This window comes from Lycorma delicatula, chromosome 4 (genome assembly GCF_047948215.1).
Source record: "Lycorma delicatula isolate Av1 chromosome 4, ASM4794821v1, whole genome shotgun sequence".
Classification (NCBI taxonomy): Eukaryota; Metazoa; Arthropoda; class Insecta; order Hemiptera; family Fulgoridae; genus Lycorma; species Lycorma delicatula.
Window position 1 is genome coordinate 167,252,486 of NC_134458.1, and position 20,790 is coordinate 167,273,275.

At 29.2% G+C, this 20,790-nt stretch overlaps 1 protein-coding gene across 1 annotated transcript in view; it reads left to right on the forward strand.

Annotated features, from left to right (window-relative positions):
• LOC142322751 (ras-GEF domain-containing family member 1C-like) overlaps window positions 1-20,790 on the forward strand; it is a 196,128-nt gene that overhangs the window by 90,533 nt on the left and 84,805 nt on the right. Inside the window, exons 4-5 of the mRNA XM_075361825.1 lie at window positions 3,637-3,709; window positions 12,527-12,702. Of these exons, the coding sequence (XP_075217940.1) occupies window positions 3,637-3,709; window positions 12,527-12,542 (89 nt within the window). The 3' untranslated portion in view covers window positions 12,543-12,702. The remainder of the gene's footprint in view (window positions 1-3,636; window positions 3,710-12,526; window positions 12,703-20,790) is intronic.

A 20,790-nucleotide genomic window follows, 5' to 3' on the forward strand; every position in this document is an offset into this window, starting at 1 on the left:
GTCGACCACTCCTAAGATGTGTGGTTAATTGAAACCCAATCACCAAAGAACACCGGTATCCACGATCTAGTAAACATGTATACATTTTCTTACAGATAGTTGTGCTCTGTTTGTGCCGAGCAAAAGCGTACGAATAATGTTAAATTAATTTTGTTTATCATATTTTCTGTTCAAACTCTTCTTATAATGAAAAATAAAAAAAATTATTTCAAAATATAATCTCAAATAATATCGAATAAATTTCTAATAAAATCTCGTATGATACATTATAAAGAAAACATATGAAAATATACCTACGTATCTAACTACTATGACGTTTATCGTAAAATAGATTAAATTTAATCGATTTCCATCAAAAAAATTTCGAATAATTTTTTAAATATTAAAAATCATTATTTGTTTTTAATGAATTGATGTATGCAGGCCTATAAGTGTTTACTTTTTATTTTTATAACGTTGTGAGAAAAATATAAAGTAGATAAAAGGATCAAAATAGTATAGAAAGAAACCTCTTTCCTATTAATTGATATTCCGTCAATATATTAAGTTTAGTAACGGGGAAAAAATGGAAATGTTTTCTTATCAAGTTATTAAAAGAAGTATAAGGTTTATCTCCTAGCTTTCTTTCTCGAGTCACCGTGAGTAGTGCATCGGCATGCAAAGTCCACCGAAAGACACGTGATATTGAACCCTACAAGTCGTTCCTTTTTACTGACTTCACCGCACATACCGGTAGCGTATAGGCATTCATATTTCTTAAATATAATAAAATATTATAAGCCTCCGGATATGAGACACAAACTATTTCAAAAAAAGTATTTAGCCGCTCTCTATGATAACAAGTATCGCATGCCAGACTCATCCTGAAATGTGAGGAGTAATGATACGTTTTTAACTGTTTCACACTAATCTTTCATTGATTTGTGAAATACAGAAGGTAGTAAGATAAGTAAGTTACTTCTTAGCTCTCTGCAAAACAGGAAGAAATCGGTTGAATTTGAAACATCATTACTCTTAGAGAAAACAACACTATCAGATAGATCCTTTTATTTCCTGTATATCAGACATTTATATGAGGCTGGAACATATGTCTATATAAGGTACAAATATAACAAAGGGTAGAACAGGTATGCTAAATCAAAAAAATTTTGTTACACTTTATTGGTTGAAAAGAAATATCACTACTTATTAGACCGCGAGAGATAGGGGCTATAAAAATGTATACCTATATAATACATAAAAACTTATTGTAGGGTGTTTTTAATATTAATATATAAATCTAATATTTCTAGCTTTTAAAATATTTTATACTGACGACAGCGAGTGCTTTTTTACACAAGTTCAATTGGAAAACGGTCTGTTTGGTCTTTTCTTATCATATTAATTCAATAATTAGAAATTTAATTAATCACTAACATTTATTTAAAGGTAAAGAAAAAGAAAATTTGTCTACTTTAAAAGCAAACCTAATATCATACAGATTATAAATCATGAACCTCCGTTCATAATTAAACAGGCATCGTTGACATTTCTCTATTTCAGATTCATATTCACACACAGACATACACACACACACACACACACACACACACATTATAAAAAATGTGTTGGTTTTATATTTCCGTACGTCCTGTCGCCTCTCAGGGGTCACATGATTCGCTATGGTGTAAAATTTATTTCAAACAGCTTCCTCCCCTTTTTTATTATGCTCCCTCTTACTACTGTTACTCTTTCTCTCTCTAAAAACACACACACACACACACACACACACATACACTAGTATACATATATTTTCCCTCTTTTCTATTTTAACTATCCATCTCTTTTTTAACATTACTGTTGTCTGTGCCAACATTTCTTCATTTGTAAAATCGAGTGGGAATTAATTTTTTCCTCCTGTTTTAGTTAAATAACAAAAATTTTTATGTCATTACTCTGCCTAAATAAATCTAAACAACTGTATATAAAGAGTAATTTTTATTCTACGTGGAGTTATTATATTCAATTTTAGATATAAAAAGTCGACTCATAAAGATATGCTTCCAAGTTTTCATGCATAAAAATACACATAACAGATTTTAATTTATTTTATTGTGGGTTTCCGTTCGTAAAATCGTATGCATTTAGTTTTTTATCGTTAACTTTTAAGCGTTGCTTAAATTACTTTATGAATGTCTGTATTGTTCAAAATTTTAATCATAACCCTAAATATTTTAATGTTAAAAGTAGGTGGATTCGGCCTATTGGGGATTCGTATTTCGGAGAATAAATTTTATAAAATTAAACATAAATATTATAAACATTTATTCCATTATTTTCCCTTATCTGTCATTTATACTTTAAATTTCTTCATTTATTTAATAATACACTATCAAATATTTTTAATAGTGAAACAAGAATCCAAAGAGGAGCTCGATTTCTATTATAAGTCGAAAAATATTAAAAAAATTAAATTAGAGAAACATTACTGTAAAAACACAAAAAAACTGCCATCTCTTTTTAATAAAACTATTGTCAATTTAAAAATATTTGTACGTGATTTCATATTAATTTTTGCGTTTTCATATATAATACTGGGAATTAGAAATGAAATTACTAATGAAGAGTCGAGGGGGTGGTTCGATTTCAATTGAATAATGTGATTGGGTGGAATCATTTATCCATCATTACTTAAAAATAATACATTTACATTAGATCCATTCAGCTGACTGATTTTATTTGTCTCTTAAACATTGAGTCCTAAAAAATTCTATTTTTTATACGTATTTACTGAATTTTTAACATTTAAAATGATTCTTTAAGACTGCAATAACGCAAGAGTACGATCTCATTTCACCAAATGATTTAGTATAAAGTTTCACATAGTTATTATTTATGAAAAGTTTTATTTTATTAAATGCAAAGTGTTTCTGGAAGTTCTGCCGTACTTTATATGAGTAATCCTGTAATCAAATCAATGTAACAACTCATAAACATAAATCTGGAAACGCTCTGTTTTTGAGTTACGAGTTGCGAAACCTTTTGTTCAGATTCCAGCTGTAAAGGTCAAATAAGGTTATACTAAACTTTACGGATACAAAATATTGGGCACACTTAGCGGTTTAATTCGCAATCATACATGAAAAAAGTGCATTCGTTCCAGAAATGTATTTCCATTATTTTCTAAGAAGATTACTGTAAAATCAAAAAAAAATTGGAATCGACGATCACGCTTTTTTTTAGGGTTAATGTAAATTTATTTTATTAAATTACCAATAGAATAAAATTTAAAAACAACATGTTTAGATTCAAGTACAAGGCTCTCATAATTTTTCTTTTTCTTTAGTTTTCAATAAAAAAAATTTTTAAACATTTTTTCAAGGTTTTCATTGACTTTAATTATATTTTCCTTGATTTATACTTTTAAATTTGAATCACTAATTTTCAACTAATTTTTTCTTAAAATTTTATTCCGTCCCAGTTCTTACTAATACTCGTATATGTATGTGCTCTTGAGTTTATAAGTTATATATATATATATATATATATATATATATGTGTGTGTGTGTGTGTGTGTGTGTGTGTGTGTGTGTATGTTTATATATTTTTTATACAGAAGGTTTTATTAATATTAATAATAAAATTTTTAATTTTCAGAATTGTTCATCGCTTCATATGAACGTGAATCTCCCGAAGCTGAGCATGAAAGAGAAAACTACAAAATTTATAAGTAAGAAATTTTTTCAAATTTTATTATTTAAGTATACATAATACCTATAACTTTGACCCCTTTAGCCAAAATATCATGTTAAATCAAGCTTTAATAAAAATATTTAAAATGGATTAAAAATAATGAGTTCTTGACGATCAATATAACTGATATCATCAGTTATATTCGACATAAATGTTTTTGATTTTTTTTTAATAATTGTCAAAATATTTTTATTAATTGTAAAATTTAATTGTTATCTTCAAAATGGTTTGGTTATTTACAAAAAACTTAACAGAAATATTACAAACGAAAAGATTTGTAAAATTCACTTAATGTGCTAAAAACAGCTTATTCGGGATGGTCTAGTTATTACACAGTTGATTTCATTACGTAATACAGTGCGTTCGGAAAGTTTTTGTACACTGGAATTATAGTATTGAAATGACAGAATTTTTTTAATTATTTCTTTATATTTTTACATTTAATAGAAACGGATGTTATAATAATTGGATTAATTTATAAAAGGTGTTAAAAATGACCTACCCGAATTCGTTTTGAAACACTTTAACCGTATGATGTACTGGAATGTCTGAATTGCGGTTCTTAGTTCGTCAGTCGTGTGCATAGTCCGTTGAGATTGACTGCTTGTTTCGCTGCTCCCCATAGAAAGTAATCTGGGAGAGTTAAATCGTGAGATCGTGCAGGCCACAAACCTTTCAAAATGATTCGTTCACCAAAATATTTTGTAAAAAATGTTTAAAATAAAATATTTTAAATAAAACATTTACTAATTTATTAGCTGTTTGCACTGTAGCGCCATCTTGTTGGAGCCAACCGTGATTGATTTCAAATTCTGTTAAATGACTACGAAGTTTGTTAAAACAGCAAAATAATTATCACTATTAACTGTATTTTCAAAAACGATTGGACCTGTAATGCGCGTTCTACTCGCACCGACGTAGACTCCAATTTCCGCTTCGTTAAAGAATGTTCGTGTAATTCTTGGGACCTAGTTGTCGACCACAGTCGTGTATTTTGTGAATTAATATACCCTTCCTAATTAAACCACATCTCAGCTGTAAAAAAATGTAACGTCGAGAATATCTACGCTATTTTGGTCAATAAAACGTTTAATCCATTGGCAATAATAATTTAATCTTATTTTTAGTTTTTGAATACACATTACTTTGTAGGAGAAAAGTTTCAATTCTTTTCTTACAGCTTTATATGCGGTAGCAGTGCGATATCTTGTTGCTATGCTATCTTACGCATTGACTTTTGATGGACTTTCGGCCATAGTATCCGAAATATCAAGCAGCATTGTTCATTTAGTTTAGGCGGTCTTCCACTTCGATCAGCGTCTTAATCAGTGCCTGTTGCCGGAAATTTTTCGATAAGTGTTCAATCCGCATTGCGTTGAGGAACACGAGTATTTGGAGATTTTTCGGAAAAATTGTACATTATAATTCTTATGCTAAGTAGTTACTTACTTGTAAGTAAGTACTTACTTGTGATTTATATAACTTGTGCTAACTATGTTATTATCACCTTCATGAAAGACTTGTTCAACAAGAAAAATGCGTTCCTCTAACGAAAGAGCCATTAAGTTTCTCACTAATATTGATTCCGATAAACGAAACAAAACGAAGCACTTTCAGTTAAAACTCAAAAGCTGACTTCTTTGTTAATTATGAGCAACGCCCAACTAACCCAGAAGGGAACAAACCTAACGCCGAAAGAAAAGAATACACCATGTAATTTTAAAGCACATTGCAAAGCAACTTTCTGAACGCACTGTAGAATTGCTAAACGTTAAATTTTAAACTATTTAAATTTTTTAAATTTATATAATTAATTATTTCATTAATGTTTTAGTATAAAATAATTTTAATTTCTTTATCTACCTCATGTATTTTTAATTATTTTATTTTTTTTAAAACACTTATGCGTAATAAACACAGCTAAATATATTTCCTCTACTGTAATGAAAGGCATACAAAGATTTACTTATGAAATTTAAAAAAAAAAAATTAAAATTAAATTTGTTTGTGGATTGTCGTACTAGAAGCTGTAAGATATTTCATAATCAAATATATATTTGTACGAGGGATATCTCTAAAGTAAAGACCGCTAGGAAATCTCTCTCCTTAATGTTGGCGAACCTGTGTCAGTCATGGCACGCTAGTAATGTACACAATGTATTGTTGTCTGTAAATTGTTGCGTTGTATTATCTTTGATTACGTGTGAATTATTACGTTATAAAATGAATAGGAAAATCGATGATGCCGCCGACTGTGAAATATGGAGTCAAACGTTTGTTTTTTAAACCATCAAAACGTTAAGCCGGCTGAAATTCATAGGCAGTTGGATTCTGTGTACGGTGATAATGTAATGAATGAAAGAAACGTCCGAAAATGGTGTGAAAGTTTTAGAAATAACAAAATTAATGTGTACGATGAAAAAAGTTCGGGGAGAACGTCTAGATAGAACGTCCCTAGATAATCACCGAGGACTTGTTGAAACGCATCGATGATGAAATCAGAAAAAATCGTAGCTCAACGATTTCCGACCTAGCCCTTCTTTTTCCTGGTGTTTCAAGAGCTATCAACCGCATTGTTCATGACCACTTAAGCTTCAGAAAGGTTTGACCACGTTAGGTACCTCACGTCTTAAGGGAACGTCACAAAAAAATACGAATGGTAGCCGATTTGGAAATTTTGATGCACTACACAGAAAAAGGTGATGAGTTCTTTAATTCATTTGTTACCGGCGATGAAATATGGATTTCGTATTAAACGCCAGAGAGAAAATGGTAATCAAGTGAATGGCGTCATCCTCAATCACCAACCAGATCTTCAACGCTCAAGCCACATCCATTTGGATGAAAACTGATGGCTACAGACTTTTGGGATCGGTTTGGCATACTGCTGATTGATTTCATGCCACATGGAACGACTATAAATGAAGAAGCCTACTGTGAAACTCAACGTAAGTTACGGTACGCCGTTCAAAATCGGCGACGTAGGCGGCTGACCGATGGCGTCCTTCTGCTGTACGATAATGCACGTCCACATGTGATTTACTGTTGCGGGTCCGACATGTAATTTACTGAGAACATTTGGATGGGAAATTACCACACGCCATATAGTCCAGACCTAGCTCCTTCTGATTACGATTTGTTTGGGAAATGAAAGCATTTATGAGTTGTAAGCGATTCGCGGGTGGCGATGAACTTAAAAGTGCTGTTAATCAGTGGCTAAATGGACTAGCGGCAGAATAATACGACGAGGGTATATTGAAGCTAGTATATCGCTACGATAAACGTCTACGTTCATAGGGCGATATATAGAGAAGTATAAGGTATAATGTTTAAGAATAGATTTTTTTACAATGAAACGATTTTTACTTTAGAGATAACCTACCTATCGTAATTATTCTATACTTTTCACGGTAAAAAAATATGTTAAATATTAATTTCTGTAATTTTCGAATTAAATATTTTCTTAATTTCATTTGAAATTCCTCTTTTTTGTTCCGATAATTTAAAGCTACAATAACTCTTTTTTTTATGATCTCAATCTTAATAATACAAGACATCTGAAATAGTTGATAGCTAAACGCATCAGAAAGTTTTCTTTGCAGTGATATATTAGCTTTAGTCACGTCGCAGAAGAATTAAGGCAAGATTTCATGTTGAATTTTAAGACAAAAATATACATATTCAACTCAGTCAATAATATCTTTGAAAATTTTATGTTTTTATATCTAAAAACATGGCATAATCGTACAGTATGTTATGAAACTCCTAGTCTAAAATACATTTGAAAAAACATTTTACAAATTAATGAAATATTAAATTAATATTAAAATACAAACCTTTTAAAATTTCAAACTAGGTAACTTTCCACGATACGGTATATCAATTTCCTTTTTCAAATACATGTGTATTTGAAAACGGGTAAAAATACATGCATAAAACGTTTATAAATTTTCAATAAAATTTTTAATGACAGAGGCAGATGTTAGAATTAGAAAAAGTACCGATATTCATTGGTTTTAAACAACAGTAAATTTCTCTGAAAATTTATTCATCACTTATCCCTTCAAAATAGTCTCTCAATGTTCGTATGAGCAATGCTAAATGAACCAAACGCCATAGCCCTCCCATATTAATGCAGATAAAAAATAAACCAATAACAATACACAGTCAACCTTGCGTAACACAGATATTACACTTCACTTTTACCCCCACCAAAGATTAATTCAGTAACCAACCAATCAAAATACCGTATTTTAATAGCCAGTTAAATATACGAAAAGGATTTACCAATCAAGAAGTCACTAATTCTCATCAATCAGAACTGTAAAATAGACAGAGTTACTGATAAAGCAGTAATGTCAAAGAAATCATAATCCTTGATATTTTTTTTATTAATCAAAAGGTGAGAATAAAACATCAACTGGAACTACATCATATACCATTAAGAAACACTACATTTTACCATACACAAACACTGACAACTACTATCCAGAAAAAAATTCCGTTTTTGATCAGACCAAAAATAGAGATTTATCAACATTATTTTATCCGAAAATCATAACAGTATTTTTTAACAAGTACAAATGAAATATTATTTAATAATATACAACCCACTGTCTGTATATATATATTCGAAGTTTTCAATTTACCATGTGAAAAATTATTTTTTATAGATTTGCACTTTTTACAAAGTGTAAAAGGGAACCTGTTTGTACGCAAAATAACGTATTACATTTACATTTTTGTTTTACGTATTTTTCAACGTAACATCGATATCTGTGGCACTCGCCTGAATTGAATATTCATTTTGTCAGAAATGAGAATTAAGTTTACGTATTTATAATCCATTTTCTTGTTTGTCTTACCAGTCGAAAAAAGGTATAGGCATATAAAGCGGTTTTTAACGTTTTTTGTTCACCGGATGGAAAGTTACTCGATACACGATGTAATTTAACAAAATAGGAAATGTAGATTTTACAAAATCATTCGAAGGAGTATTTAGTTTTTACTAAAGAATTGCGAGAGGAACGACAAACTAACTGCAAATTTGGCATTCAGGCCTCTTACACAGCCCGTCTGTTAGATCTAATCACAATACATTTATAAAACAAGTAAAAACAATGAAGATATATAGTCTTCCTTGGTGAACTGACGTTAGGAATTCTAACATATGAAAAAAAAAAATTTTCTCATTAAAAAACGTACTTTGTAATAGTTTGAAAATAGTTTCGGAATATAGTTTTCCCAGAAGACATGATTTTAATGTATGAACTGAATAGAAATACAATGTTGACAATCGGTATTAGAATAATAGTTTAGGTTTTTCTAGTGACTAATAGGAATTTTTAATTTTTCTTTGGTAGGGAAAATGACGACATTATAATAAATAAGCGTTTAATGTTCATATGAGTATTAATTACGTAGATCCCTTTTAGCTTCGTTTAATTTTCTGATAAAATTTAATGTATTTATTGGTCGTCAGACGGATTTATTCATGTTAACAGATTATATATATTAAAAATCGTGAAATTTTAGATATAACTAATTTTGAAGCATCTACTACGAAAATAAATTTGGAGAAGAAATTTGGAGAAGTAATGCGTGACTAGATACATAATTTGCAAAATTGGAAATCTTATAGAGAAATCTTTTACTGGAAGTTTTATATGGTTTCAAATTACTTTTATTGTAGTACCCAAAAATCTAAACATTTAAAACTATTTGTAAAGCGATAACGTTTGAGTAAAGATATTAGAGTTACTTACCTATTAACTGTTATTACAGTTTACTTTATTTAGTAATTTTTACCACTGTTGACATTTATTTTAATGTTAGTGTCTGTTTGAATTCCTTTAAGCACTACATAGATCTTAGGATGTACTGCTTAGAACTTTCCAAAGTTCTAAACGGCTGAAGTTTAGATTTGTCTTGGAACGATTCGCAGCAGTTGGTAGTTTTTGGGGTAGAATAAATACAATCTGTCCAAATCCCGGGAGGAAACTTGCAATCGACAGTAATATTTATATTCAGATTAGAGTCAACAAATCTATCAACATTCTTCTGAAAATGTTGTATTTTATTATACTGAACTCAGAAACCTATTTGTTTATTTACTCGGGAGTATTACTTAAAGTAGAGACGTATAAAAATTGTTGTGTACAAAATATAAAAAGCAAATACTAATAAAAAACGAATGAGTGAAAATCGCTCAAGAAAAATTTTTCCCACCTATTGAAGCAATTGAACTTTACATGACAAATGAAAATTATAATTTTTTTTTTGTTATTTTATCTTTAAATAAACGTTTTTTTCCTCTGCCTGTTAAAACTTGATAACTTTGTCATTATTTTTGAAGCTGTGTTATAATATTGGAAATCTCAGGATATGCTTGATCGTTTTTCGAAATAGATTTTTTCTTATTCTATTAAATTAATTGTTTTTAATGTCTTACCAATGATTGTTAAACGTTGTTAATAATTTATTAATTATAATCCATTTACCGGAACTCGGTTCAACCTTCTGAAACAACAATCTCGAGACTCATTTGGTTGTTGTTTCTACAGAAAAAAAAAGTGTAATGGTTTCCTGGTAAATGTTTTAAATACACAGGCATAGCACATTGAATGATTCCTTTTATTCCGAAATCTTTGTTTATTTTTGGTTTATTCCTTTTATTTCTATGTCCTTTTATTCGTTTTGGGCATTCAAATACGGCCAGTTCTATGAAATTAAGGAGAGTGAATAAAATGACTCAAGTTTGATCGATGTCTATAGCGACCATCTGCACTACTTCCATTAAAACTTTCTAGTGTTTATAAGATGTAGAATTTGTTCGGCAGATAGTAATCTTGTTAATAAATGAAGAACGTTTAATATAATTAAAATGAGATAATCTGTTATAATTACCTGGACTATGGTTCTAGAATGTGAAATCCCAAATGCGAACTCATGGCCTTCCGTTGGTGCATATTTTTTTTTTTACCTCCTCCTCGCATCGTTATTGAAAATGAAAATGAAGATTAATCGTTGTGAAACTAAATGTTGTGTTGTTTTAAATAAATTATAAAAACTGCGCCACGCTTTTATTTAACTAAATATTTTCATTACTTTTAATTTTAAAATTTAATAATTATTATTACATTTATTTTTTATTAATTGGTTATTTATTAGATATTTATATAATTTATTTTTTTTACTTTTTAGAGGGGTTTTCTAATTTGTTGAATTTTTTTTGTTAATGTTAATATTAGTTAAATAAAAGTTTTTTTTTTAAATAATTTTTTATATGTAATCAAATATATTTTTGTAATTTTTTTTGTTTTTTTGTATTTTTTTCTTTTTTACTTTTTACTCTTAATGAACAATAAACGTTTTACATCCAAAAAAAATATTCTTAATAATATTTAAATCTGAATATTATTTTTTGTTCAACTTTGTTTGTTTATTAAGACTAAAATGTAAAAATATTTATTTTTACACATTGAAGTTACGTACGTGTACCAAATTTCAATCATTTTCATACTATAGTTCATGAGATGAAAATTTTCAACTAAATGCATGAATTTAGCGTAGGGGTAGCGGGTTTCATATCAAAATGCCGACACTGTAGCATTGTATTGTCATTGAAGTTATATACGTGAATCAAATTTCATTGATTTTCATACGATAGTTCATGAGAAATAAAAATTTTCAGCAACATGCATGAATTTAGCGTAGGGGTAGAGCTTGGGGGGGGGGGTAGTTCATATCCAAATTCTAACACCTTAGTATTGTATTGTCATCGAAGTTACATACGTGTACCAAATTTCATTGATTTTTATACGATAGATCTAAAGATATAGCAGTTGCAAGAATTGATTATAACTAAAGCAAGTTAAAGAAAAGCTTATAAAAAAATTCCGCCAAAATTCTTTTTTTCCCCAAAAATCGAAAAAATCTTTTTATTTACTGAAAATTTTTAGCAAGTCTTTTTATGCCTTCCTAAGCACAACAGTAATGCAAGTGGCCCAAAAAAAAATGCTTTGTGGGTAATATTGGGATAGAGCCGAACATAGTTTAAAAATATCGATTTCTTGAACTTTAATAAAACTTTTAATAGGAATATTACAATAAAATTTCATCATAATTCAATCCCCCCAAAAAAGAATCACGTAACTTTTTACTGGTTGTACATTTTTCTGTGAAATTCTTCTTTTACTCTCTTTCATTTAACATAGTAAACGTACATAAATCAAAAAATTTTCTTGGGGTATGATTTTGGGGTGGGGATCATATAAAGGTAAAAAAAAAAAATTTTTAATTTCTTTAACTATTTTCATGTATCATCATCTTTCCGCTATAAATGAATAAACCAATGCCAGAAAAGTATAATTACTTTGTGGTCAGCTTTTTTGTCTGATTACACAATTCGTGATATCATTAAAATTCATAAAAAAATATAATCAAATAAGAATTTTAACTTTTTTTTGTGGCTATAATACTTAGTAAATTAATTATTATTTAATTATCACTCTCGAATCCCGGTCAGCGTAGTACTTGTCATACACTTAAAACTATTATGTAATATGTTTTTAAGCACAAGCCTCGATTTTATTTTTTGAATTAATCATTTTACAAAAATAAAAGTATATCTGAAGATGATAACATAAATATTGAAATACGCGTACGTTGAAACTAAATTATTAACTTTAATGGATTTATATATACTAAAATATCGAGTTCTGTATTATACTTATAAAAATAATAACTATATGGTATATTATTCTAATTTTTCTAATTGCTTATTATTTTTCAGGTCCAGGCTATCGTGACGTAACGACCCGATTTTGAAAGGTGGTAATTGTAATACTATAGATGGAAAATAACATAAAAGAAATGTAAGGAGGAAAATAAGGATTATGAAATGAAAAATAATATTATTTATACTATTGATTGTTTCTGAAATAGATGCAGATTACATCGAAAGAATCTGTAAGTAAAAATTATAATCGCTGAATTTCAATATACTCATAGTTATTGTAATATACGACTAAATTTAGGTACTAAGATGAGGAGTGTGCATTTTATTCTTCAAGACACAAAAAATTTAAAATTTTTTGAAAGAGTTTATTTAAAAAAGAAGTACGATTATCCTCGTAGTTGAGGATAATCAGAAAGATCAAACAGTTATTACAGCGGCAAAATCGTATGTTCATCTAACGTATGTATGCAAACGTGTTTATATCCATTTGTGTTGCTAACCATTTAAATTTTCTTACTTCCTGGCGAATATAGCTAGAATAGATAAAATACGGGGAAAGTATGGTGATCATGTCAAAAGTGGGTTATCAGTTTTGTTTATCTAAACCAAAGGAATCTTATGTATGCATGTATGTGCGTTGGTAAGTATGTGTGTCCACGGCTTTTAGCCTTACATCTCAGGATCGGGAAACCGGTTTTCTTCAAATTTGGCTCAAATATTTGTATATATGAGGCATTGTTCACATTATTTTTTTCATAATTCCTTAAGGGGGATATCGCGAAAAAAAAATTTAGAATTTCTTTGAGGCATTTTAGAGAAACGTTTATTAAATCAAATCTGTTATCTACATCCTGATCCCGTAGGGGAAGAAACCCACTTTGTGACGACCCCGGTCGCGGTACAACCATCTCCGTTCCTATTTCTGATAGGCTTTACTGTAGGTTGTCTTTTAAACCCTCAAAACTTGATAACACAACACAGTCATCAGTTTGGCCTCTGTCAGGATGCCACCGATGCAAATGCCTCGGCAGATATTTCCATCAATTTATTTACACAACCCTTTCGTATGACCTCTTCCAACTACGACTACCTACCATAACCTAAAACCTTCAACTATCAAATTAATCGATTCGCGGAAGCGCGATCCCCACGCCTTCCTCTAATACCGAAGGTAGCCTAAAATAATGTAAAAGAGGATTTAATTAGTTTTTGTTTTTTTAATTTAATGGACGGATTTATTTTTGTAAAGCATTAAATTTGATTATATTTACTTTCTGTTCTGATAGCAGTAGGAACTAATTGCCGGAGTCAGAGTTAAGAGATAACAATTATTGAATGCATTTATACACGAAAGGAACAGGAAAAAAGTTATCACTTATCGATTGACTACGTTACTGTAGGACGAAGATTAAAAAAGGATATAAAAATAGTAATTTTATAACACTTTTTATAACACCATCCTATTCTATACAATTTTATAAGAAGAATAATTTGAATGGTACGATTCGGATGACGGGTCAATTAGATTTCTTATTTGAAAACATAAAAAAGAAATTTAATTAATTCCTTAATTAGCTCTAGTATAATTAACGTAGGACAATAATGTATTACAGAATTCTGTTGAATTAATCTGTATGAGCATAAAATACGAGAAGATAAAAAAAATAGGAAAATCAGAAATATGAGACCCGACAGGTTTACACACATACAATGATAATGTACGTTATACAATACATACATCAAAAGATTAAGTATAGATATTAAGGCTAAAATTAAAAAAAAAGATAAATACCAAATGAATTCGAAGAAGTGAATAAAAAAAATCAGGTGATTGATAACAATAATAAATGTCATCATCATTTCCTGCACGGGTTAGGTCACTATATTGTTCGACCTTATGTTTTCATCAGTCTACCTCTATTACGTTTTCCACAAGGAGTATAACTAGAGTTGGTTTCGGGATACGCTCTCCTTCCATACGATCCAAGTCTTCTGTTCATTTACTCCTACATAAATCAATTCTTCCATTAATGGGAAAAATATTAAAGTCTGTCTGAATGCCTTCAACTTTTACTCTATCCGTTCTACTCGATCCCTACACCCTGCAATTCTCTCTAAAAGCCCAACTTTACTCCTTGGATCCTATTGTAATCTCGAGATTTCATCACCCAGGCTTCACTTCCATAAAGTAAAATTGGCTCTGTTATTATTTTATAAACGTTTAACTCTTTCGATGCTAACCTTATTTCTGAGATCCTTCTGAATATTTTTACGTATTACTGGAAATCTATTCAACTTGTTATCTATATCGTATCGAAAGTTAAACAGCCAAAGTAATTAAAGGATCTAACCTGTTCAAGGATTGCCTTATTTAATATTATCTTACTCGTATCCGTTTAGTTTCTCTTGAATGCCGTTGTTTTCGTTTTATTGTTAGAAACTTTGCAGTTAAAATCCACAACCGTCGTACTAAATGTAAATAAACCCGTTTGTAATTCGTCTTCAGTTTCATCAAGGCTAACTGTATTGTTAGCAAATAATAAATTATTCAAAAAAGTATTACCTAGTGTCACACAATGTGGCGTTTGTCTTTCCTATATAAAAATAAATGATTTAAATAAAGCTTAAATAGTATGGGAGATAAAAAACACCCTTGTCGTAACATTAAATTAATGTTTAAAAGTTTGATTTCTGTGGTCATCTTTGTAACTGCTCCATTATACAGTCTTTAATAGTCTTAATCAAATGGATAGGTAAGCCTTTAATTTCAAATATTTTCCACCATAAACTTCTGTTTACACGAACATCATCCGTTTGTTGTTTTTTCTCAGGTGAGAGAATAATAAACGTTTTAAGAAAAAAATGAGGAAAAATATAGTGGTCGTGCAAGTGATGCAACAATATGTAATCCTTCTACATTAGGATTGTGATAAATTTAAAAGAAATTGTTCATCACCAATTAATGAATTTCACCTAGAACCCTCAATAACCGCAGCCCGCTGTATATTACCATACAGGGGGTTGGAAAAAGGAGGTAAATTAGAGAATTATTGAAAAAGTAGAGAAAATTGATTATTAGTAACTGATTTTTCTGCAAACAGTTTCGGATTTGATTTAGATAATTATTTTAATCATCTGTTATTTACAATATTTTACAATTCAACAATATCTATTTTTGAATCGGCAGCTGTAACCCTAAAGGTTTATTATTATACTTCACAAGGAAAAAGAAAAATTGGACAACCTCGGAGAAGATGATAGAAGTATCAGGAATAAATACTTATTTTAAAATAAGTAAAGTCTTCAAATATTATCGAACTACGCTGATATATTTCATGTTTTGAAATTGATTATAATATCGGATGTGTCAAATGAAGATGTACATCAATTTTTACGCATCAAATAACAGTGACATCTATTATCAATATGTTTGAAAATACATTTTGGAAGTGTGATCCAGAAATTTCTTTCTCATTTATTTGGGCGGTGAAAACGTAAATGATTTCATTGCGATAACTTTCCAATTTTACTGTGTTCTTCAACAAACTGTAAGATTATCCTCTTAATATAGGGGACCGCTGTCTTAATATAGACAGTTGTTACAAGATCGCATTAAGGTTATTTATTGACCACACTCAACTGTTCTAGCTATTCCCATAGTCCTATAAATGAAACCACGCTTCATCTGAAAAACATTTTACTTTAATAATGTCTTCTTTTTTATTTATAAAATCCAAAAACCACAGGCTATATTGAATAAGTTTAAGAAAATCAGTATCGTGGAACTCGATTCACTGCAGTTATTTTGTACTGTTGTAGTTTTAAAGGTCTAATCTATGCTGCGTGCATACTTCTTGATATTTCTGCTTGTTGAGCCAATGTTCTGATAAATTTTTTTGGACTTTGAACTAACTGCACGATCAGAATATCATCCAACTATTGCTGTCTGGATAAAAGGTCTTCCGGCCTCGGGCGCGTATTTGACAGATCCAGTTTCACAAAACTTAAAATAAAATTTCTCGCAAAATTTCAATGTGGAATATTATTATTAGGAACGCGCGCGCGCGCACACGCGCGCACACACACACACACACACACACACGCACACACACACACACACACACACGCACACAGACAGACATAGTGGAAAAAAACTTCAATTATTATTGAAATAAAAAGTATTGTTAACAATAAAACATTGAAATTACGTGTTAATAGAATCAGTTTTACGTTTCACTGCTTCGAACATCAAACAAGTTAAATCGTAGTTTTCTGACTGAGATATTATTGCTTTTGTTAAGATGTACGTTTTTTCTTTTTTTTTAAGATGATTACCTTTGGGTCACTCAGTATTATAAAATGTGTAAATTTTTTTTTAAGTATTGGTTTTGCAAAACAAAATTTGATTTCTAATCTCGGAACAGGAGCGAAAATTTCGGTACATGAGATCAAATCAAATACAATTGGAAAAAAGAGAAGTATTATTACTGCATTTTCTGCTTCTACTCATTCAGTAATTGAGGGTAATAGATTAAGTAATAATACTTCGAATTTTCCTCAGTGCTAAATAAAGAAGAAATATGTTTTATATTATCATTCACTTTCTCACACACACGCGCGCGCGCAACAGTGACAGTGTGTCTGTTCTTTTACACACATTTTCCTCCTCCCAACCGTTGTCTCTTTCACCCCCACACATTCTTTACTTCTGTCTCTCTTTCTCGCTCATTCTCTCTGGTGATACTTTTTTACCGTTGTTTTAACTTCTAGAATAATAGAATTTATGTCCTTTTAAAAGCATTTAAATATGTTTCGTTTCTAAATGCATTTTTTCAAGATTATTAATGCACAATGCATAATCGGTATTTCTTTATAAAACTTAGTTTATTATTTGTAACCTCACTGTTACATATTTTTTCTTCGTAGTACTTGAGTAAATAAAGTAAGAATGTATTAATTATTATTAATATATGTATATATATATATATTTTTACTTTTTTTTTTGCTAAGATCGTTATAATTTTTGTACTGAATACAATCATCTACCCTTATTAGCTTCGACATTGTTGACGTGTCAAAACTAACTGTACGTACACAGAGTTTTGAATGTCAACATGTGATTTAATTGTAACGAAGCTAAGAAAGGTAGATAATTGTACTTAATACAAAAAATAATGAATTAATTAACGTATTATTATTATTATTATTATTATTATTATTATTATTACTATTATTATTTTACTGAAATTGACATCAGTCCATAACGGTTTTGGTTTTTTTTAATTATACTTATCATGTTTAATTTTTTCCTTTTTGCATTTGTCAATTTTTCTTATATTATTTTAAAAACAGGGGGAGTCTCAAAAATTTCTTCCACTTATAAAAAACAACATGTATTTATACATTTCTTTAAATTTATTATAGAATATCTATGATCGAAATATTTTTAATACATTAACATGATTTAAAATGTTTATATTTATATTCCGAATCTTACACCTCCCTCTTTGGAGGTACCCCACCCAATACAATGCTCGTTCACTGTATATATTCACCATGTTATCGCCTAACAACTGAAAAAGTCATGAAAAAAGTAAAATTAATTTTTCGTTACTAGCAGCTTTATTAAAATCACAAGCACTAAAAAGCTAATTTCATTGTAAAAGTGTTTGTGAATCTTCTTATCACCCAAAAAAAAATTAAAAAAATAAATTGAAAAGAGGCCCAATAAACAATTGTTTGTTCTGGATACAAAAAAAAACAGAACGATATTAAAAAAAGGGTGAATAATATAGACTCCCCACAAACACTTACAGTGTAAAGGTATTCCACAAAAAAATTATTTTCCCCGAATCCGAAAAAAAAATTGATATAAAAAAATGAATACCATTACAATACAGAGATAAAACTAGATGGATGTTCGAAATAGAAAATTTATCTATTTCTAGTTATCTAGAAAATTTATCTATTTCTATTTATCTATTTCTAAAGATTAAAAAAAGAAATAACGAAGGGATTTTTATACATTTAAATTTTAAATTCCACATAAAAATAGACAAATTTAAAACAACACCATCAAAAAATAAAGAAAGATATAATATCGGTGCACTAAGAAGTACTAATTTATATATTAATTTGGTATTTTAACTAAATTTAACTTTTTATTAAGATTAGATTTTTTCTAATAAAACATTCGTAGTTTGTAACTAAATCCTGCCAAAATTGGTAATATCTTTGGAAGTACCATTCCATGATGTTTTTAGGGTGTGGCATCCCAAAAATCTATATAGAGTTTAGCCACCAACCTATACGTGTTTCTTTTTTCACACATGAAACTTTGTTTTTCTGTTACATTAAGTTTTTTACACCATATTTTTTCTTCCAAACATTGCGTTTTTTTCTAAACACATTCTTAATTTTTTATATTACGATTCTACATTTAATATTTTTGTTTTTAACATGGCTGTCAAATTTTTGATTCTTGGATTTTAAGAAAATTCTTATTTAAGAAGAATAAACGTTAGACGTTCGATTACGATCATTTAAAAACTTCAGATGTTCTTGATAAACGTTCATTATACCTTATGTGTTAAATTCGTTAGACGCTCATTAAACGTTTTAGTTAAACTTTCATTAGCGGGTAGCATATTGTTTGCTGTTATCATTTTAGGCCACGGACACTCTTATATTAATTCATATTTTAATGGCAGGAAGCAAAAAAGGAAAAGATAACTTTATTTTATATCACAATATGAATGATCTTGACGACGCTGTTCAAAACAACGGTGGTAAGGTTATATTGTATAACGCCATTTTAATTTACACTTTTCAAGAATTATTTATATTCTTCGTGTTTTACGCAATTTTATAATTACCTTTTTATGTTTAAAAACTTTTTAAGTCTTATCGACAAATGCTTTTGTAAATTATCTTGTTACGTATACGTTTTCATAAGATTTGCTTGTTAAATTCTATTTAGGTAAAGATGAAAAACTAATGACAAAATATTCTAATCAAAATTAGCATTTTATTTTTAAATGACAAGTGAATTTTAGTTGTTAAGAAGAAAGAAAACGATACCTAAGTAGGGAAGGGTTTTTAAATGAGACTGCAATGGTCTTTAGTTCTAAGTGAAATCACGAGATGTTAATTTCATTTCCTCAATCTTATTTTACCTGTTTTTTAGTCATAAAATATTTTACGTACTTTTGAAACAAATGTAGAAACGATGGTAAAATAATATAGATATAAACACACAAACTATTTGAATGAAATTCTCTTTCACACATTTTAATTTTATTAAACACTAGTATCCCTTTCGGCTTTGCCCGCGCTTGACGATTACTTACGTTTCTCGCCGCGGTCTGGCGATGTTTAGCAGATCAGAACTAAACACCCTTCCTGTCTGGAATCCCCTGTGTTCATTAAACTTACGCTTGTAAGAATAATAATGATAAATAAATATTAAAATCTGTCAATTTACAAAAACTATCAGTATAATGTAATTTCTTCATAACAACAGTTTGGTCAGAACAGGACCCTCTAATTAGTTTTTAGATTTCCTGTCGCGGCTTTGCTTGCGAAATACAAAATCAAAAGCATAAACATAAATTACCATCATAATATTACCAAATCTCATAAAGATTGATTAAATATCGGTAACATAAAACGATAAAAATGCAAAAAAAAAGTCTATGTTTTTTTATCCCTAAAAATACTAAAAATTAATTAAATTAAATTTAATTAATTAATAAAATAAACTGATTAATTAAAGATATTTACATGAAGATTACACACACCAATAATCATGTTGATGTCTTCATTTTTACAGCGAAATTAAAAAAAGTAATGAAATTTAAGTTACCCCATTTTTACATTTCAACTCGGAATTTAAAAAAATCTGATTAGTTTTAAAATATTCACATGAAGATTACAAAAACCAAAAATCAAGTTAATATTTGTTACCGAGAAACTGAAAAAAAATTATAAAATTCAAAAAATATTAAAATTTAATATTACTCCTTTTTATCCCTTTAACTCGGAATTTTTCAAAATTAGATATGTTGACAAAAATAATTTGTCGACACGTAAAGACTTCTGGTGTCAATTCGACTGCGAGAGCGGCTGGCCATAAGAAAAAAGCATATATGTGAATTTAATGGTTCGAATGAGAAATGCAGCACCGATACAGATTATTTATTTATTATCTACACGTTTTAATAAATAATTTTTCATCTTAATATAGTCTATGACACTCCGGATTACGTAATGAAGCTACTATTAAAATTTGATAGCGGTTAGTTTAGAGGATCTTTAGA